At 39.3% G+C, this 22,944-nt stretch overlaps 1 protein-coding gene across 3 annotated transcripts in view; it reads right to left on the reverse strand.

Moving 5' to 3' along the window:
• GRIN2A (glutamate ionotropic receptor NMDA type subunit 2A) overlaps positions 1 to 22,522 on the reverse strand; it is a 165,976-nt gene extending 143,454 nt beyond the window's left edge. For all 3 annotated transcript variants that reach the window (XM_017733934.1, XM_017733933.1, XM_017733932.1), the window contains exons 1-2: positions 22,380 to 22,522; positions 21,217 to 21,639 (exon numbers count right to left, since the gene is read on the reverse strand). In XM_017733934.1, the coding sequence (XP_017589423.1) occupies positions 21,217 to 21,621 (405 nt within the window). In that variant the 5' untranslated portion in view covers positions 21,622 to 21,639; positions 22,380 to 22,522. The remainder of the gene's footprint in view (positions 1 to 21,216; positions 21,640 to 22,379) is intronic.
• Positions 22,523 to 22,944: the final 422 nt, after the last annotated feature.

A 22,944-nucleotide genomic window follows, 5' to 3' on the forward strand; every position in this document is an offset into this window, starting at 1 on the left:
CAGGGAAAATGAAAACATTTCTAATGCTGCAACAAGAAATGCGAAAGTATTTTAAGGAAAGTCACTAAAACACAAAAAGAAGAAAATAATAATCCAACATCTTCAAGCCCTATTCCATACATCCTATCTAAAAAGCCAACTCCCACATACAAAATAAGAGAAGGATGGACTCTCATATTATGTTTTACAAGTTCAATTAGGAATACAATAATCCTCACCTTTTTTATTACATGTTTTAAATAATTAAGCAACGAAAGTTCCAGATACCCATCTGCAGTATAAAGCTGCAGCTTGTGCCCTCAAGGCAAGCTCCACGTAGACCAGCCCTGCCTGTGCTCTCTGATAAAATAAGGCAATCACTCTGAAGGAACTGTCACCATTAATGTCACTGTAACGAGTGCTTTTGACATGTCACCAACTTGAATTGCCAGAAATAAAAGTTGGAGAAAGCAAACTTCACTCTGCTTGCAGAAGAACACTTTATTATGAAACCTTTGAAACAAAATTTCCACTGGCCAGGTGCTGTAATGTCCCAGGTCATGTCTGTTCAAGGAAAAGTACCTGTTTCCATGTCATTGGTTTCATTCCCTATAGTGAGCTGTGGAGGTGCAAGTGACAATTGTCAAGTGCATCTGCTAATTCCACTTATACAAAGCAAATGAATCATCATGTCAACGTGCTCCTGTGCAACCAGAGCCAAATGGAGTTTCAGATATCTTTCTAGAACTTATTTTTAATACATAATTCCATTCTAGAATTCTTCCCAAATTTAGCCATATCTCAGCTGCCTTCCCTTGATACATGCCCTGTTACAAACTGCAGACACTGAAATATATGAAGTTCTGCCTCATCTCAGAGACTGTAACACATCTAATTTGCAAGCACCTTGCCTGTCAGTGTGCAAGCTGTAAATCCAAAAACCTTGGGACAAGCATTACATGTCACCTGTGCTGGCTGGCAAAGGCTTGAAACTTGCTGTCCAGGAGGTACCAAGGCTGGGTAGTAGGTTCTCACCCTCTATTTATACTTTGACTGACAGTCATGCCTAGAGGGAATCCTTTTCACTAAACCTAATTGTTTTACTGAAATGCTGCCAGACACCTCCATTACACCCCTGATGTGCCAGGAGGAATTATAGCTTTTATTTGCACTTTCCTGAAAATAGCTCAGTAGTGCATGCCAAGATGGGGATCCTGACATTATTCACAATTTGGAAGAGGCAAGCTATCAGTTGTCTTTAAACAAAGCACTGTTCTGCTTTCTTTTAAGAAAGAAATTATTTTATATTCCAAGAGAGGGACAGTTAGCTGCCACTACCACTTCAAGGGTATACCAGACAAGAACAATCTTCTGTAAAGACCTAGATTTCCTGCCACGGGCACACAAACAGGAGTGATATCAGTTGAGTTCCCTGTTTAAAAACTTCTTTGCTAAGTAGTTGTTGATTGCTCTTTTATGTAGACACTGTTTTCTCCTTTTAGCACGAACCAGAAGAATATATCCTTGAAGTGGGAAGTGCTGCTTAGATTGCAGTGCATTTGCATACAACATGCAGCTACATTAAATAAAGGATTTCATAGCATGAACTATATGAAACACATTTCTTTTAGCAATTATAAACACCATTCGTGTGGTAATCAGAAAATGCATTTATGCATATGATAAATGTCAGTGCTTTTGCCCCCTCTACAACAATACCTCACATATCTATTTTTCCCCCATAATCAAAGTTTTTCCCATAGTCTCACCAATGCTGCCATTTTAACTTTGATATTATAAGAAACTAATGTTATTTATCATTAATAACAAATAGCAAGTTTAAAGGGAAAATATAACACATCCAATAAAAAGAGGCAACAAGATACATATTTCTGGGCTAAAACCAACTCATTCAATACCACACTACTTGCAGGACTTACTTTGCATGCAGGCACATAGCACAAATTCTCTGTTTTGTCTTTCTTCTACAGACACAGTTATTATTCCCAGATGGAACACAAATTTTCTCTCCTTGAAAGGCATGGCCAGCACACAAACAACTCTGTTTGCTTTTTAATTTCACACACATCCACTGCTGCATCAGCCAACTTCAGTTTGTTAAGCCTCCTTTCAAGGCTGTTTGCTTTGTTTCAGACTCCAGAGCACAGTGATCTTTCCTCATACTGGGTTTTACCCAGTGATTGTCCTGTTCTCTGCTCACCCTTCTCAAACTAAAGAACAGAAAGAGATCCACTGATGTGATTTTTGTTGCACTGTGTTGGAGTCTTTTGTACCAACATGCAAAGTTTTCTGGTTAATGTTACTTTGTGTGACACAAGACATCATAACTTCCTCTAAACAATTCAGTAAACTGGTATTATGCAAGGATAATAACTGGAGATCAGGAATGGGATTTATTTCTAGTCTTTCATAGGCCAGTGGCACAGAGATAAATACACTTACAAATATAAAAGGAATAAATACTTTGAAAAGAAAAGCATCATTCACGATTCCCAGGTACTTTCTGGTTTTCTGAATGACATGTATGGTTACAATTTAGCTTGCAGGGGATTAATGCAACATCCAGAGCTCTTTCCCAGAGGAGCATGCAAACGCTTCCCAAACAGCTTACACCAATACTGGTATCACTTCAATACATTTCAGCATGTATCTCAGCTCAACTGATCTACCCTAGTAAAGCGTGTCCCTGCAGAGAAAATAAGTTTTCTAGATTTCTTCTCAATACACGAGCAAGTGCGTACAGGATAAACTAAGAAGAAATAAACACTAGGCTGGTTTATTGTTTTGTCTTGTCCAGTAATCAAACGCATGCTGTCCACAATGAAAGGCCAATCAAAGTTAGAGAAAGAGAGTATTCAATTACCTACCCATTATTTCATAGGTACTTGTTGCCATACTGATGATTCAGACCTGAAAATTCAGGTTACTTGAACAGCCACTGGATTACAAATCTACTGGGAACACTTGGTAACCAAATTAATATCCAAGCCCGGTATCCTATTAGGGCATTTGTTCTCATTTGGGGCTTCCAACTTATTCACCTGACAGACTTCTTGCAGTGGAAGACAGTTCACAGTTCATCACTTAAAACTTCATCAAGGCAGTTTCCAAAAAGAATGAGATCAGTGGGATTTTAACCAACATGGCAAAATGCCAGAGGAATATACAGATTTTCAAATAGCTGGTAGGGTCAATAACAGACTAGCTACTGGACTAGGAGAAAATGGGAAAATTTATTAAGTGCCAGAGTGGGAATATGCTGATGTCTGCTGTTTCAACCCTAAAATATTACCAGTATACACAAAAACTGTGTCTGAGCAGAGGGTACATGGAATAAGGTAACACTGAAGCACAGTTCAACTCTCCACATCTGAAGTAACAATAAAGTAAAAACTGCTGTAGTTCCCAAACCACAGAAGAAGTTTGGGAAAGAAGATTTACCATCCCCTGGACAAAGTCCCAGCCTGAACTTAAGACCTCCTGGTACCTGGAGGAGCAAAGGAACCTGCCCCACATAACCCTTCTCTACAAGTCACACCTGCAGCCTTTCAAATTCCCCGTCACAGAAATGCCTCGATATCACCAGCAACACTTTTTGAGTAAATTCATCACTTACAGGCTCATTAATCTACTCTTAAAGAGAAGAGCAGGAGATAAATACTTCAATAGAAGATGACACCAAAGAAAGCAACTCACGTAGCAATTGTTCATATGTGAGCAAGAGCTATTTACACACTGATACCTACCTTGGTATTGTACTTCAGTCCTTTAAGGACTACAAATTTGCCTGCATATCCATTCAGACAGTTACTGATAAACTTAACAGGCTTATTCTGAGAACAGCCAAGTTTGAAAATCAGGGTCTGATTTTGCGATCATGTTTAAATTGGACTAAAATTAGCAATTATGAATGCATGGAGGTCTTTTTCAAAAGCACCATTGAACACAAGAGATCATACTGCTCATTTGCTGATTTGCTAGATGTTTCTTAATGTTTTGCTCTCTTTGCAGCATGCTGATCTTCACTTTGGAAAAAACACGGGGCAAATTCTACAAGTTTTCTGTCCAAAGTAGCAGACAAAGCAGAGCTGCCATTCCAAGGCATTTCCAATGAAACTGAGGCAGGAGGCCAACTCTCACTTTTAAAGCAGAGGCAAACCATAGGCAACTCATCTGAGGCCCTGAGGGCTTCTGTGTGCCAGTCAGACTAGATCAGATGCAGCAAAAGAGCAAAGACATGGAAGAGACAACTTAAACTCAGAATACTTTTCCAAAGCTCTCCCAGCAAAGTAGGTCTAGAACAGAGACAGTGGCAGCATGGGGGAGGGATCAGAGGAATCAGGACACAACTGAATTGAAGAACATAAAGCTGAGAGTGGTCAGAGATGGTGGTCCTCTCAAAATCAAAAACTGAAACCTCAGTTGATAAAAGAAACAAGAGGAGAAAAAATCCAAACGTGGCTTTGTTGGTGGACATGGAAGCAGTTCCAGGAATTTTGGCTGTGGTAGCAACACAATTTTGCTTCATGACTGCACATGGCCTTGTCGGTAAACCAGTGAAAACAGAAACACTGAGTGATAATGCCTTTGCTAGCTCAGAGGTTAAGGCATGTGCCTCAAAAAGAAACTGGTGCCTGGCAAGGACTCACAAGACTACACTAACTTTTTCCAGCACTTCATATCTCCTGGTTTAATGATATAAGTACAAGGAAACAGATGTATCCTTTTTACTTCAGTACCATTGCAAAAAAAAAACCAACAAACCACACACTCAAAAAAAAAAAAACAAAACAAAACAAAAAACACCAAAAACCCACTCAAAATACTAAAACAAAGGATGCTATTCTGATTTTTTTCTTTTTCTGTCCCAAAAGCACTGCTAGGAGAGCCTTAAGCTTTCTGAGGCACTTTTTTTTTTTTTTCACCTGCATTGGCCTTTTCTTGCTACATGGTAACATATTTTCATTAATAAGCATTTTTTAACAAAATAATTGGCCTCTGAAGGGCCCTGAAAATGAAACAGCTGTAAGAGCTAAAGAGATTAGAATTCCAGTATTAATGAAGTCTGGAAAAAGTGTGAATTGCTTCAGGGAAGAAACAGGCTTGGTCACTTTGAAACAGAATTTTATCCAATTTGCTGTTCGACCTTTTTTGGAGGAAAAAAATACAAACAGTTCTAACCATTTGTTGTAGACCATCTGCTGCATTCATTAATACATCATTTTAACCTTCCTCTCCAGCCATAGCAAATCATTAGAAAAAAGATTTTGCCTACTTCATTAAAGTGTTTTAGGAAGAATATTCCATTCTTGCAAGGACATCATTTCAGTTCTTTAAACACAGCCACAGGAAATGGCAAGAAAATAATGCAGCATAACTAAACTTTTACAGTCTTCCTTTCCTAATGTTCTGCTGTATATCACAACCTGAGAGCTGCTCTCAGGTACTAAGACTACATTCTTCCATAGCTTGAATCTGCACAAAAATTATAGATTCTGAAAAGCATTGCCTTCTGTAGCCTTTTTTAAGAGCTATTCAATAATAAAACCAAATTCTCAGTGACAGTGACATTTCCAATTGCTCAACAAGGCCAGATAAAGTGTGTTGTCTCTGAAGAACCCTTCATAGCTGAAGACTCTGCAAGCTCTGTGAGCAGACACCTGCAATCATCCTTTCCTAAGGACAGTAGTGAAAAGAAAATATCATTGTGCTTATATAGCAATTTCTACTCCCTTGACCAGATTCCTTACAATAATCACATGATCATCACCTCGTTATATTCACTGCATATATATTAGCCCATGGCACACTCCCCTGCATGTCACGGCAACCACTAGGAACCCTTTCTCCAGAGCAAAAGAAAAAACTAAAAAAATATTTTAGCCCATGAAACAAAGTTTTAAATGAGAGTCAGAATATTCATCAAGATATTTTTCCATGTCAAAAACAGTTGGTTGGTCTAGAACACATGATTATTTACAGGCAGAAATACCACCACAGAATTGCAACAAATGTCCAACACAGACATTAAAAACCCGTAATATTCTGGGTGTCCAGCTGCAACTGCAACCCAGACTGCCCACAAATTTAGGTCACATAAAGCACAGCCCAGCATGTCTGACATGCAGACATCATCACGTGCAGCTTACGCTGGGACTAGAGCACAGAACTCACAAGCGTTCTGTAATGGATACTGTAACCTTCCAACCATGTAGCTCCAGGGCTATTAACCGGTTCTCTTTTTCCCTAATAGACCAGGATGACAAGCAGCAAACAGCACCGTTTTTCCAAGTGGAGAGTACATCTTCATCACATCTCTCTTGAGAATTCTGTTGCTGCCTGAGGCACAAAAGAACAAAATACAAAAAGGCAGAAATACCCAGAGAAAAGTCAAGTTCTCCTGCTTCACATAAGAAGGTGAAGATAACATTCCCCCAGAAATTAAATGTATATTCTCTTCTAGGAGATGAGGCTTCAAAAATTTTTAGAACATAGTTCACCATATTCCATCAGGAATCCCAAGGCCAGTCTGTCTTTCCAAGTCTGATGAGCACAGTCCTTGACTGATAAGGAGCACACCAGGATCCTACTCCTCCCACTTCACCTTTACCCAATCTAACATTTATATAAGCCTGCCTAGATTTGGAGGCAATATTATAGTGTTGCATGGTTTTCTCAATCTCAAGCATTTTGTAAATGTAAAGAAGAAAGTAGAAATAGAAAGAACATGCTGAAAAGAACATGCTCATCCTTCTTCATTGAAAAGTTTCCATCACAACACCAGCCAGCTTCTTGCCATTCCTGAGCTTCTTCATTTTCCGTCTAAATACCATTCACCACTTTCAATTTCCCACCTAAGTTTCAGTCCTCTGACTCATTTTATGTTGTTTAATCAGTTTTTCTTCATCCTGCACCGAGCCACCATATCCTCCTCCCAGGCTCATTTTTACTAGATTAAACAAAAACAACTCGCCTCATCCCCTGGAGGTAAGACTTTCATTCCCTGGTCACTGAAGTAACTAATTTCTGAGTTCATGACTGGGTCAGGGCTTTTTAGAAGGTGGGAGCCTAATTGCAGACAGTATTCCAGAAATTTCTCTATTTCCTGCATAGTGAAATTGTGTCTATTTCTAATAGCTGCACTGATAGAAATGAAATACAGGAACATCCTCCCAGCTTCTGGCCCAAAAACTTTTGGTGCATTCAGCCAGTCCTTAGAAGATATTACAATTTTGTTAATGCCATTCCTGTTTTACCCAATTATTTTTTCTAAAACATATCTTTCTACAGCCTAAAAGATGATAAATTTATTAATACTTCAAACTAAAAAATTAATCTAGAATATACTAAACTATAAATCATGGTCCTGCAAACAGGCAAAGCATGTTTGGGCTGTACTTTTAATCAAAACACAATGCAATCCAGTGAATTCACCATACTTCTTTTAGCTGTAGTCTTAACCTCAAAAAATTTCCCATCCTGGTCAACAGACATAACTAAGCAAAAACTAGAATAAACAGCCACAGTGAGCAGCAGAGATTTTAATCCTATCCACCCAGTCATGGAGAGAGCTGCTAAAATCTGGGTTAATCCTTCCAATCCTTAGTCAGAAATGAAAGTCTGTGCAATTGAAATAGTATGCCAGAATTAGATTTACTTGTGGTAAGGATTCGATTAAGCCAAAAATTAAGATTTTAAATAGCTTCAGTTAAAACCAAAGTCGTGCAATTCTATTGACAGATATTATAATCCAAAAGAGTCGTTGTACTGAGACCAAACTCGTAACTCTTCCCTCCATAGGAAATTAATTTGGGACAAATCCCAGACACACTGATTTTCAGACAGTTTTGTCAAAAATAAAAAGGAAAAAATGAAAAAAAAAAAATCAGCTTTTCTCCAAAATTATGATGACAACCACTGGACTGGAATGTCATGAATAACGTACAGTCACTAGTGAGGAAGACACTGAAATAAAGTAAATTTTTTATATTGACCTTAATATGAAGCAGGTCCTCACAAACACGCAATTTTAACTACTTTAAATTTGTTACTGCACTCAAAAACACTACATACACATTAGACATAAAACATGCATCCCATAGCTATCTATCTGTACTGGGCAGGGGATTGACTTTATTTTCAGCAAACAGAGATTACATATGTCAACATAGCAAATTTTAAAAATGAAGAAGGGAGGTTACCACTCTCCCAGGAGCCATTTCACTTGAAGCCTCTTCATCATTTGATTAAAGCCTGCAGAAATCTATAATATAACAAATAGTCTGCATTTACTGCTGCAAGTCTTCACACTTGTCTACAGACAATTCACATCAAGGCTGAATTTTTGTTTTCTTGTTGGAGTTACATAGGAGATCACTTCAAGACCCAGAACACCAGTGATCCCCTTGAGCCTACAAATGCCATGTCTGTGCACTTGTGTAACACATCACACTGTGCAGTCACCATGGGAGGCAAAAGCAAAGTGGCAGCAAAACTCTCAGTTACAAATATTTAAGGTCTATAGTAACAGAATAATAGAGGGAAATATTCAGTTGTATTCTCCATGTCAAGATAGCCAGAGGTTTCAAGCAGTTGCATAAGCATATTTCTGTAATCTTTGTGCTCCAAAGCTGGAAGCTTTTACTCAGGCAAGGCTCTTTGAAGTTACTTTGGGAATTGGCTCTCTGCAGATGGAAAAAACAAATGATTAAACCAGCTCAATAGGGAGCCAAGCTTACTCTACATACTTGATTTGAAAAGCAACTAAGGGAAGGAGAATTTTTTTTTTAATACAAACTAGAATGCTTGTTAAGAAGGAAAATATTCCACCATCTGAGCTGAACTAGAAAAGCTGTTTAAATACCAGAACTTTTAACTGGGTGGAATATGCAAATGAAACCTCAAAATGACCCAGTAAGACAGAAATCTAACTATCAAAATGAAGTTTAAGTTATCAGGTTTAACTCAAAACCAATGAGCTTGTCAACAGGGTATTTCACTAGCAATCCAGCATGTCATGAGAGAACACGCCAAGCACAGCCCTTAACAAACCAAATCATTCCTTTAACTAGAGATTGCTCTTCTAAGCAGAAAATGCTTTAAGTCTATTGTGTGCTTGGCCTTTCCATCTCAGATATTAAGAGAATATGTCTGCATCTTTATGGCTGTTACATAAAGAACATACTAAGCCCCCTCCTTTGAAAGGAAAAACCCTCTCCATTATCTCTTTACATGGCAGCATTCAAATCTTCAGGAAAAGCAATTAAATAAGCATTAAAGAACTAACTATTTAAAGCATTTGCTTACTTTGCACTTGCTCTTCGTCCTTGACTTCCCAATGAAATCAATCACACCAAAGTCAGGATCTCACAAGCAGGATTTTTGCTTTCCATGTAGACTTGTCTATGACCTGCATGCTATCTTTTCCTAGTGGAAGTATGCTACTCACCTTTTAGAAGTGCCTTTGCTGACCTAGAGAGCTTTTTTCTGCATAACTTATTTAAAACTAAGGTTTTGAATGCCTATAACCTACTTTATACAGTTAAAAAATGCAGTAGTGTGTGGGAAATGAGCAAAGTTCATTCTTACTTTAGCTTAAGTTTCCCACTGCTTTCAGGCAGTGTCCACTGAGGGCTCCACTGCAGCTTAACAAATCAATAGGACCTACACTGGAATAAGGACTGCTGAGGTGGGCTGTTACATTTTATTATTGCCTAAAATATCTCACTATTTTAAGATCTCTGCCTCATACTGTGAAAAAAGTAAATCAAAAACCAGCTTCTCTTAAGCCAGGAGTCATCCCGTACCAGGAAGGAACCAGAAAGAATAACATAAAACAATTTAAACAAGCACACTAAGGATTGGTAAGACTTTCAACAATCAGTAAAGACACACATACTGCAGGTGACAGCTGGGTCCACATAAACTTCCCACATATTCATTTGAATTTTTATTCAGAGATCATGCAATGTGTTTTTATGAGAAACTGGGAATCTGAAAATATCTGTATATAGTGAGAAGGTACTGAGCAACTGTTCAGGATATTATAATGTGATTTTTCTTTTATTATTTGCACCTGTCCTAAGTCATCTATTTAGTGTCATTTTTTCAGTGATCATTGGAATATTTCAGTTACACTATGAAGTAGTGACGGATAGCAAAGAACAACAGGAATGTGAGAGATTGCAAGCCTGAAGGCTGAGAAAGGTTAGAAAAGGTGTGACATTATTTTTGCAGTTGTTGAGACTGGTAAAAATGACAGGATAAGTATATCTGGAAATGGCAATGAAGATAATTTTTTGTCTTTACCAAACCCAAAGTATGGAGGGGATCATGTAACTTGTATTTTCCCCTCCACAAATAAGCTCACCCCACAAAGAGCCAAGGCTATCCTTGCCTGGCTCTTCCCCGTGCTCTGTTGTCTGCAGACACTGCTCATTTTCAACCTCATGATACAGCCACTCACTTAGACAACATCAGGATTTATGTCACTCAGGATCCATAACTTTGTTCAGTGCACATAAGAACAATTCAGCTGGTAAGTGCCAGTGAACCTGAGTCTCAGAACAGGACTTTTAAAGTAACAGCTAAACACATTCACATACAGGGGACACAGCAGAACCAGCAACCACCTTACACTGTGGGAAGAAGTTTGCTTTTGTATTTTTTTCCTGTCAGTCTGTCCTGTCCACAAGTATTCTAAAGGCCCTAATAGGAGATATGAAATTCAGAATGGAATTAAATTATAAAAGGAAATTATGAATATATTTTAAGACTCCAGTTCCTAAAAACTACAAGGTAGTAGGCACTTCCACAAAGCACCTGAACAGAGTGAACATACATAGACAGAAAAAAGTACTTCTATTACTACAAATCAGAGAATTATTGAAAACTCTTTCAATTTTTTATAGAAATGAATGCTTACGCAGAACAGCATCAGTAGCCAGCCAGTGCACAGCAAAATGAGGGGAGGATTTTATTTCAGGAAAGCTTATAATAGACTGACCCTGTCTCAGAGGCTATACTAAAGGAAAAAACGAGCAGTAGGGAAATTTTAAATTGCATTAGAATGGATACAAGTAGACACTCCAATGTATCAATTTCCAGATGGTTAACTACAGCCCAGACTCCCCACATTGCAACAGGAAAAGCAAGCACCTCCCTCTGCAAGTATGTAAAGTAGTCAATGAATGCAGAAGGAATGACTTAGGACTGAAAAGGATTGCACAAAATCCCAAGGGCAGGAAGCCTGAAGAGACAGAGATGGAAACTGTTCAGAATTTTGAGTAATTCTGGTTTTCTCATACTGTTTTCTTCACAACAGGTCACCTCCATCAGTAATTTTTATTTCTGGTTTATCACCACCTCAGCTCCCCACCAGCATTGCCCTAGCTCACGTGGTTCAGTTCATATTCCTTTCCTCTATTAAATATGCCTATTAAATAGGAATAGATTTGGCTTACATTCATAGTTTTTGCTTTGTTCTTGGGACCCCAGGGAATTTTTACTTGCTCCAATTACAATTATTTTTTTGGGTGAAGGAGGTTGACAGACAATGGACTGGGTAAGGAAAATCCAGTCTAAGAGCAAGTGAAGAAAGCAAGTACTTCTTTTTACAACTTCAGTACCAGTTTGCTGTTACATAGTTAGGGGATAAAGCTTCACATGCTAAGTGGCTGAGCCATCCACAACATCTTTCTCTGGAACCCAGATTCCAGAAAAGGAAATGTCAGCCTTTTTGCAGGTAACAGTAGCTAAAATGCAGAAAAAGGAGAGAGGAGAGGATGGCAAACAGATCAAAACAAAATAAAGGACAGAGCTAGCTTGTTTCCTATAAAGTGACTGCTGAAAATAAACCAGACCATCCTAAATGATACTTGACTAGAATACAGACACTTCTCATAATTCTTGCATCTGTTTTCTTAGGATGAATTCACAAGCCTTATCTTGTCCCAGTTAGGTACTTCACATAGCTCTGATGCCTGTGCCACACAATTTACTCAGAACTCTTAATTAGCCTCACATACAAAAAATAACATGCAATTTTTCTGGTAATTATATGTTTCTGTTACTCCTGAAAGCAACTTGTTACTTAGAACAGATTACCTTAATTCTATTTTCTGCCATACCCAGTTGTGTTGCACATTTTGTTGAGCTGAAAGGTGGCTATAAAATCCCTGCCCTTTCTTCTTTCATAGTGGTTCTACATACACAGTGTGTTTCCACTAGACACAAAATCAATGCAGTGAAAACAAAGCAGTCCTATTGCTAATTTAGTCACATGGAGAGGGAAACTGCTCAGCACAAATAGACAAAACTTCGTAGCAATAGTTACAGAAATCTTGAACCAAAAGTTCGGATGCTAAAAACAAACTACCACTGTCAAGAAAAGGAAAAAAAAAAAAGGAGAAGGTAAGGAGCTTTCCACCCAAAAATCCTTTTAATGAAACACATTTATAGAAGTATCTTGCTGCAAGATGCACAAAAGGCAGGTTATAAATAGCCACAAACACTGAGCAGAGGCCATGGAGCAAGACCAATGTTGGTGTTCTCAGTCTGCTGCAGCAAGGAACTTGTGATAACGAAACAATTCAGCCTATCTTCCTTAAAAGCCTAGAAGGTAATTACTTTCCCAAACCTGTGATGGAGACAGGAAGCCCAAAACACCAACCAAGGAGTCATCTGGAAGCACCTCTCCAAGAGAGCTTAGCCAAAACCCAAATCAAGGGACACATAAAGATATATAGTCTCGATCTGAAAAAAATCTACCTTATCCAAGCTACTCCAAAATGGGTGTATGTGATCCTACTGGGAAATGACACTACTGTCAGCCAACACAGCACACCAAAGCACCAGTACCTGTAAGCTCCATCCTGAGGAGCAGATATGTTAGTGTACTTGAAAAATATTAAAAGCATGAAGATTACCACCTGTTTTTATCTCACCTTTCCTTCTCCACCTTCAGCAAGGGAATCCAGGAGAAAGCAGGGAGAAGAATCTGCATATATACCAAAAAAAAATCCAGACCTCAAATTCTCAGGTCTGATCATGCCCAAATATGAAACAAAAGATGACATAAAAAAGAAATAGAGATTGTTTTGGAGCTGTATGCAGAATACTACAGTGTTTTTAGTCAAATCTCATCCAGAGCCCTTTGATGTGTTTCTGTGTGTTACATCCAGAAGGAAGTATAAGTCTGCTTTGAACTTGCCCCTGTCCAAACACGTTAATCTTGCTAAGCAAGATTGACCAATGCACAATCAAATAGAGTTTTTGCCATGCTCTAGAAGTTTATGACCAGTTTGACCTCAGATGTTTTGCTAGATTTCCTAATTTTAGTTCAGTCTCTGTAGCTGTTGAAGAGGGGAAGGGAATAGAAATAGATTACACAAACCATCTACATGTATATGTTTATGAATGATTTCTTTCATCCGCAAGTGAAGGTGAAAGAATTTGTATTCAAATAAAATCTTAGTCACAAGTTTGGACTAGAAACTGTTCCTTCTTCAAGATGTTTAAATCATTCACAAAGGTTGATCAGGAAACCCTGTGTACCACTCAGCCCAGGATCCCTCGTGGCTGAGTCCCAGAAAGGACAGACCTTTCTCCAGAGGAATTTTGCTCTTCCCAAAATAAGAGACAACTTGTACACCTAGAACCTCCTTCTCTTTCCAAACACTGAGGCTTTTTGATCACTTAAGCTTCATGTGCATGGAAAGTACAGGGGACTTATAGCTGCTGGGCACCAAGCAACCTCCACCTGCAACTTGGAATATCACATTTGCATATCAGCAAAACTCATTTTCCTGTTGCTTTTTCAGCTTTTATACTACATTTCTTCTGCACCCTTCAATTTCTCTCCAAAACATTCCCCCTTCTAACCAATCTTATTGCCTTAATTCTGGTTTCACAGAGCCTGCAAGTTTCAACTTTCCCCTGACCCAGAATATCAAGTGTCAGGACAGAGGAAGATACATCCCACATTTACTGAAGAGCACAAAACGTTTTCCTCGAAAGAGAGGGGAGACCAGAGCATAACCCATGAGCAGCATTGTCTCTCCAGGGCCATGAGAGCCCCAGCTGGCTGTCCCCCTTGAGAAGGCAGAGGGGCCCCGGGCTGCAGGGTGAACACACTGAGGAACTGGAGCTCTGCACTCAGAGAACTAAACCACATCCAGTTTTACAAAATGTGCCTCCAGCTTCTGCACCTCAATTGCAAGCACAGGGGTTTTCTCTTAAGGACATTAAGTCTAAAACTAATATAAATAGCCAATGATGCTGCTGCAGCTTTATGTATTTATTTCAGTGAAGTACAGAAGAAAATATCTCAAGGATTTAAACAAACAATATGGTGACAGATGGTGTGGAGACAATCCAGGCTGGGCTCCCTCAGTAAAATCCACACAACTTCATAGCTCCAGGGAAGAGTGGAAGAGAAAGAGTACACACAAACCAGATGACCACAGATTTGTAAAAAATAAAAGCTACAGCCAGCAAAGTTTTTCTGTGCATCTATACAAAGCCCTTTGTACCATCACCATGTAGGCAGATCTACCCCAGAGCCTTCCAAGAAAGATCAAAAAAAACTTATAGATAAATTCTTCAAATTAAATGGCTAGTTCAAATAAGTGACTAAACACACTAATGAACTGTCTATTCAAATAATCTAAGCATCCTCAAAAATAATTGATAGATGAAACACAAAATATGTGTTTGACATTATATCAAAGCCCTTCTGTTCTGTACACTGCATAATTTTATACTTTCAGGTACATTCTCTGGATATATTCTGATTGCCAGAAACTTCCCATGTATTTTGTAACAGCCTATAATTATTTTATAGTTTAAAAGGAGTATTTTTTAATTTTGTATTTGAGAATGTTCTTGGGAAAACAAATTCCAAAGATGCCACCAGGAACGTCTGCATGCAGAAAATTATGCTGAAGGTCTTGTGTCCTACTTTCACAGCCCAGGAGTCTGCTGTGTTACTACCCATAGGCAGGCAATAGTTTGGAGAGACTGCATAGGATCTACAATAGGGACTTGCTAGCAGGTTTAAGATGTTGTTGCTCAAAACAAAGACACTTAAGGATATCTATTTTCAATAACTGTAAGAACAGTCTGTAGAGAAAGAAAACAGTACCTTTGAGATGAAAATGTATAGAGCTTACTGCAAAGGACTAAAGTGAAGCCAAGCACTCCTCTCTCCTAAATGAGTGGTGCATAGAAACCAACCCTGCACCCTCAGCTCAGCTGCAGCTGTAAATTCAAGCAAACTAAAATAACAGGAACTTACCCACACCTAAACTGAATGAAAAATTAAGTAAACTCTAGAAGACTTCCATGTCCTACAACCTGCTCATTAGTTACAGAAATTCCTAATCTTTTCAAAACTACCTTCCTTTTACTTTGGAAAATTAAACTAAATATCCCTCCCTTGAGCTCCATAAGAATGACAGTTCAAATCTACTCTTGCAGTATTCCAGAAATCCATCCATGTTTTCCTTCACCTAATTAAGGGGGATAAACTTATGTGGACAAGAGAATGAGGAATAATATCATCACCTCAGAAATAGCTAGAAAAGGCCTTTAGAAAAAAAGATTGGGAGAAAGAGAGCAAGAAAGCAAAGCTCACATCATTAATAAAATGCTCCTCTGAGTTCCAAGACCCAGCTGAAAGCAGCAAATACAGCAGCTGCTGGAGCTCTACTTTCTCCCAGCCACGCCAGTACAGGAATAGCAATGCCTAAACCAGCAGGCACTATCCAAACCACCTTACCCTCACACAGCACTGCCTCCTGAGGAGGAAAAACACAGGATACTATATCCACTCACTTCATTCACCTCAGTAAGACAAATCTCATGCACATTTTTAACCATTTAATACCACTGATCACAGCATGTGTGTGTAAAAGATACTACCACAGATTACATTCTAGTTCTAAAAATCTTATGGACAAGCAAGACTTTCTTAAAAAGTACATATAGATTGGCTTTCAAGGATATGGACAAATAAACACAGATTTGCAAGGAGGTCAATGCTACATTTTTATTGCAGCTCAAAATAAAAATTAGAATATCTGAAGGTTATTCTTCCCATAGGGGCCTTCATACAGCTAGAAGAGAAGAAAATCAAATTCAATTGCTTCTTTAAATGAGTCAGAAGCTGGAAATAGTATGTGCAACAGACTATGTAGTAGTGCAAGCTACTGTGTCTAGACCTGAAACACCAGTTATATGAATACTGGTATTTTTGCACGGAAGTATTTATTAACCTACAGTTTAATCTTTCAGTCTTTTGCAGTAACAAAGCCAAAGTGAATATCATGCTCAGACGTGTAGAGCCATACACATGTTGGCATCAGCCATCAGTAAGGACAGGGATAAAAAGATGTTATTATAGAAAAACTTAAATTTGCAATTTTCTCTAATGAAATACAGAACTGCTTTTACAAGCCAACTAAACAGGCAGGACAGAAATCTACATAGACATATGGCAGACATATGAATTAATGAGCACGTTCTAGATAGTATGACCTCCAGAAAAGATTCTACAATAAAAAACAAATACAACACCCTCCCCACCATCTCCATCAAACAATTTTGAAGTCATTAATAGTTGAAGCACACTTACACATAGTACCAAAGTAAAGTGTGACTTCTGAACTTTTTTGGTCCTTTAGAGAATCACTGCAGCACGGAGACATTTGGCAAAGAAGCTGGAGGATGTGTGGAGGAACTTTAAGATCATGAACAAGTTATGTACAGATAAGAGCATAAATGCTCCAGAGCCAGGAGTCTGGGTGGGCTCTGATCACAGTTGCTTAGAGCTCTGGTTTGCACAAGTCCAGCACAGTTTTTTCCATCTCAGATGAGCTAAAACAAAGCAATTCCAGCTATACTTATAATGAGGTGAAAATGACAAGTAATGCAAACACATCTGCAAGTATTTCAGTAAAGTACCTAAAAAATCACCACCAAAAGAAGGAAAGATTTCAAAGTACAGTTTTATTCAGTGCTTATTAGAAATTACATGCCTTATTTATGAACTATCCAGGCAGAGCTACAGGGCATGGGGGACCCATGGGATGGGCTGAACATGAGTCAGCAGTGCTCCCTTTCGGTGGCACAGCCTAACGAGGCTGCGGCAGCAGCAGCACAGCAGCTGCTCCAGGGAGGGACTGTTCCTCTCTCAGGACTCACGAGGCCCTATCTGCAGTCCCCTGTCCTGTTTGGGGTCTCCCCATACAAGACATCAATATATCCAAGCGAGTCCAAAGGACTGCAAGTGCAAGTAAGGGCTGAAGGAACTCTTTCCCCAGGAAAGCGACAGGTAAGGACAGGTATAATTGCAGCCTACAACTGCACTGAGACAGAGTTGGACTCAGATTCACAGCAAAAGAACAAGAGCCTGTGGTATCAAGGGAAATTCTAATGAGATAAAATGAAAATATTGCATGGTGAGAGAGGTTAATTACTGAAACAGGTTGCCCAGAGAGGCTGTGGTATCTACTTCCAGGGAGATATTCAAAACTTGACTGAAAGATCAGATTTTGATATTCGCTCATCACAGAGCTAGGGCTGGGTTAGACAACCTCCAGCAATCCTGTCTAACCTCCCCAGCTCTCATAGAATCATTATGCAATAATACTTACCTTTTAGAAAAGCAGTTAGTTACTTTGCATAACACTCCCAGATCTGTTTCAAGAAGTATCACTTTGTGATAGCCCACTGGAAAATTACCCTCACCTTTAACATTTCTTGACTATGTGTTATAACTGAGTGCTTCCACAACAATAAAATGCCTCAAATTATGTCTTTCAGAAAGACTTCTGGGAAGATTTACGTTTGCAATAGGCAAAAGTAGTCTGGTTCAGAGACACTAAATATTCCTGGATGTACTTACAATACGTAGGGGCATTTTTCCCCACATGTGAAGAAGCCTTCACACAGAACTAACCATGATGTTCTGTTTTTTAAAAAAAGTATCACAATTACTATCATTATAATCATAGCATGTGGTGAAACAAAGGTAACTATGTTTGAAATCAAATGCTCAAGTCAGAAAACAGTTCCTAAGTAATGTTTGTGTTGAGATGTCTCAAATGTCAAGAGATACAAGATGAATAAACAGTCAGTCTGTTTTCAGCATGCTCCAAGGGATGCTGATGCACAGCAGGCTGGCACAGATGCCCCAGAGAGTTCTCATCTTGTTTCAGTAGACTATGCCACATCTGAATACGTTAGAAGTGTGTGGCAGAATTGGGGACCAAAGCCAAGGAGCAGTTCACTGGCAGGAGAGTTCCTGCCAAGAGCAGGTGATAAAAATCAACTGGAGCAGAGCATGTGGCACTGTCCAAAGGGTATCTCTGTAGCACAGTTAGGATCAGGTAAGTGCCATACACCCCAAAGTGTCCCATTGGTTTGTTGGTAGGATTTTGACAGCTGATGTCAGGTGAAAATAGATCACAGAGGTTCAGAAAACATTCCAGTTTGATTGGCTTCACATGCCTGTCTATTTTCATTGTCTGAATCATGCAACATCTCTCCTCAGATGGTGCAGACAAACTCTGAGCAAACTGAAGCTGAGCTGGGCCAGCGAAGGAGGCAGTCTAGACAACACACCACTCACCCCAGATGTTCAGACAGGGACTCGGTGCTTCAAAAGCTTTATGTCCTGCATTAATCACTGCAAACTCCAAATGTGGGCCTATCTCATCTTTGGAAATATAGAACAACTTTTCTTTTTACAGATAGGGCTCTTTAGTCAAGATTCACATTGGCATGGTATTTATTAGCCATCAAGAATATGGTAGCTTATCTCCTCTGAGTCATTCAGTGAAGTCTTCAGCAGCATAGAGCATTATTATAGATGAATTCTCATTCCTGTGCCCTGAGTTTAGTTCAGTTCAGCACCACATAACCACCTGGCACAGAACTCACACAATAAGGACATAAATGAAATGGCCTTATTAGAGTGCCAGAGCACTACATCCACAAGCAGGAGTGGGAGCAGACATCTTTTACATAGCCAGGCATCTCAACGCATGAGACAAAACAGGAGACTTACTTAATAATCTTCACAATTCAGCCAACACCTATGTGTGCCAGCTAAAATCCTGACAGTGACTTGAAAGATTTCATATTTGCAATCCTTCTCCCTCAGACTTCATCTCCCCTGCTTTTATGACAGCTCTGTGAATTTCAACTTCATCTCCCAGGAATTAATTCCTAAATGAACTGGTTAATTGAGTGACACATGCAAGTCTCATTACTGTGATGTTCCAAACCCCATTGCAAGACATTGCACATTGCAAAGGTCAGGTTAAAAGTTAAGACAATACTAGTTACATGAACAAACAATTCCTTCAGCCAATTCAAGCTACTGAAGACTGCTGTTAGATTGTTTTAACACACAAAAGACGATTTTGATTTCCCAAATGGAAACCTTAGAAGCTAAATTTCAACAGAAAAGTTTGCTAATAAAACCCTAATAACCCCTAAAATCAAAGACAGTGATATAATAATGATAATATTAGCATACAATGAAAATAGGAGTAAATTACTGAGACAAAAAAAAAAAACCTGTTTCATTTTCTAGAGGCTCTTATATAAAAGTAAAAATAGATCTGTATCAGTAACAGCCTGCATCTGCTACCATGAGTGAAGATGATTCTGTAAGGATTTCTTCCAGTGCTTCATCACTTAGCCCTAGCTGGGATCTTCAAGTGTTCTTACACTAGCAGAGACAGTTACATGAAATATGTATCAAAGAGAAGCACTGAATACATATAAACCCATCTTTAAAAAACAAGTAAATCTGCACTGTAATTTAAAAGCACATGAAATAACTGCCTCTGTAACTTGGTCACTGCAATTGCATTGAAGACAGCAGCACTGACTGTAATGATCTTTCTGTATCCATCAAGATTTCAGAGCCATTTTTATAGGATCCCTGCCATAATTCAACACTTATTGTCCTGCCCTTGTATGATAAGTTGTAAAGAAAGATCATTCAAGATACCAAGAGAAACAGACCTATTATCTCAACAGGAAAAAAGTCTTTTCCAGAGGTAAAAAGTTTCAAAAGTTCAAAGCTGATTCCTCAGTCATAACTAATCATTGTCACTTTCCTGGTTCTTTTCCCCCCTTACTTCACAAAATAATATATCTGGACCACTTCCTTTTCAGATGTGTTCAGAGAATCCTTTACTATTCAGAAGTCGCTCATAAGAAATAATAATAGTCAATGAATAAGAAACCCTACAGTATGGAAATACCAGGAAGTAACTTACAATTAACATTAAAAATCCTCATGTGCTGGCAAACCAGTGATTTTTCACATCTGCACTCCCTCTTTGAGCTCTCCTCTCTTACACCACAGTGGGAGCTCCTGTGACTTTCCGGCAAGGCAGAGTCCCCACCAGAGCTCAGCCCTGCACTCAGTGCCTGTTTCAGAAACAGCAGCAGTCAGCTCACAACATCAATGCTGCAGTGCCAGCAAGGAGTTCTTAAAAATTGTTACAATGTTAAGGAACTTGAGACGTGAGTCACTTTTGCTCTTCCAGTCTCACAACAGATTACATAAAGGTATGTTTTCCAACAAAACCATTTGTCATTATCTCCATATTTCAGACAGCCCCTTACTGGATTTTCATGAACTATAGTAGGAAAGTAGAAGTATCCAGTTAGCAAAAATATAATTCAATAAATCTATGGAATGCAGTTGGTCCAAGTATGCAAAACTACTTAATTCAGATACTAGTAGATCACTAAAGTCTGGCTTATTATTGACCTATTATTACTGCTGTCCTCAAATACATTCAAGTCTATTGCTTGCTATTTCTTATAAGCACCACATAACATCTGCTTATAATTTTACATCTTATCCTCAAAATCATTTATGAACCTACTATTATGAGCTTGTTTTTCCATTTATCATATTAGCTATTAAATTTTTTTAACTCACCATCATTCAATGTGCTGGATAGTAAAATCTCATTAGTGAGATTTTAGTTTTAGAACATGTTAGGCATGAACCCCAAAATATTTCTGAATATTTGATGAGCCATTAAAGACACCATTATGCATATTTTTTTAAGTACAGAGAGACAATTAAGAGCATCTGTCTTGAACTGCTTGTAGTGATTATTCATGATAGAGACCAACACAATTAAGTACATTAGAACAGCAACAGCTCTGAATACATTTTCCTACCTTATCTGCCATTATCATGGAGGCCCCGCCATGAATTCCAAGAATTGGAATAGAAGTCTGAGATGAAATAAAATCCAAAATCTGAGCTACTGCCTCCTGATCAGTGTCATCTCCAAAAACCACTCCATGGATCTTGGTGCCTGACATCAAGTCACAAACATGTGTTATGATGCTCTTAGGATCAGTCTGGTTCACAAGAAGGGTCACTACATTGATATCAACAGTCAGGTCTGCTGACATTTCCCTGGTCCAGAGAGCTCTGATATCTCTCTCTGTTATATACTTGGTCCTTCCCAGAATCACTGCAATGTTCAGGATGGGATAATTTTTCTCTGCTCCATGAACAAGATCCAAAGGCGCCAGAAGAGCTTGGAGTACCAGGAGAGCACAGCCAATTTTCCTCATCTTTGCCAGCTTTATCCCCTGTAAAAGTGATCACATTGTATAAGAAGAACATAGAGAAAAAAAATATATACTGTATATCTTCAATGAAGGTTTTAAGAAAGCTTCTGGGCATAATGCAAACTTTAGCAGCTTTTTATAATGCATTCTTCACCTTAGATCCAAATCAAGCCTCTTATATCCCATCAAAAACTTGGCTTGATAATGACAATATTACAAGCTGGGTCTCCCACAGGCAAAGCAAAAAATGCAGAAGTTCAGAGAAAAGACCAATTAACAGTCTTCCTGGATAGCCAACAAAATTAAAATTACTGACATCATTTTAAAAAAAAAAGACATTATCATCCTTCTCTTTAACCTTGCTGTGCTAAAACAGGTAAAGCAAACCTATTTGCCTTCATCCTGGACATCTATTTAAACTTGAGTCACAGTCTAAGAGGGAGAGGTATTTTAGCTCAAAATGAGAGAAGTGAGCCAGAGGTCTGCTGGAAACCCCAGTCCACATACTCCTTACATCTCATAGCATCCCAAACCCATGCTGTTTTATTTCTGAAGATCTCTCCTAGGCAGCTGCTGCTCAAGGAATCCTACTGCATTTCTGGAACAGATTCAAAAGCAAGATATTCCATCTTAATTCTTTTCCATCCTCTCATGCAGCATTCAGAACTTGAGCCGCTCAGAACTGCTGATCTCGGACACAAAGTTGTCCCTAGTGTTGAAGGGGAGCGTGTTCCATAAATGAGCATCACTGCATTGGTTACCTCATATCTTCACTGAATCTCTGTAGGGGGCTGAATATAGACGGAGTAGGATGGGGAGAAAGATGAGCCACAGAAGGGATCTGAACTATCTGAAGGAGGGAGAAAGAGAGCAGATCTGACTCTGCAAGATCTCCCCGTTTCTGTGCCCCGAGGGATTTCCACCCCCATGACTGGCTCTCTGCTAGCTGCAAGGGAGTCCCTGTGCCACATAAAGCCAAGCTTGTTGCAAAGCGTCACGCAGAACACACAAGCGGGGCTGTCCAATCAGGGTGGCATTTTTCAGATCTCCCCTCTCATCCTGCCAGCCCTATCTCCATCCTCAGTCAGAGCCGTCTGCAGCTAAAACACACAGCCAGACACGGGCTTGCAGCATCACCACCTACTTTCGGGGCACACAAGGAGACGAGCACCCGACAGCGCATTTAACTGCACATCGGTGCCCCTGTGCCACCCGATTGCACTGCAGGGCAGGCTCCCCCCGCCCGCCGTCACAGCAGCGGCGGCACGGAGCGCGGTGGAGCAGCAGACCCAAATGCCCCAGCTCTCCCCCGGGCCCGAGGAAGGC

The sequence above is a fragment of the Corvus brachyrhynchos genome, unplaced genomic scaffold (genome assembly GCF_000691975.1).
Source record: "Corvus brachyrhynchos isolate BGI_N302 unplaced genomic scaffold, ASM69197v1 scaffold5, whole genome shotgun sequence".
Lineage (NCBI taxonomy): Eukaryota > Metazoa > Chordata > Aves > Passeriformes > Corvidae > Corvus > Corvus brachyrhynchos.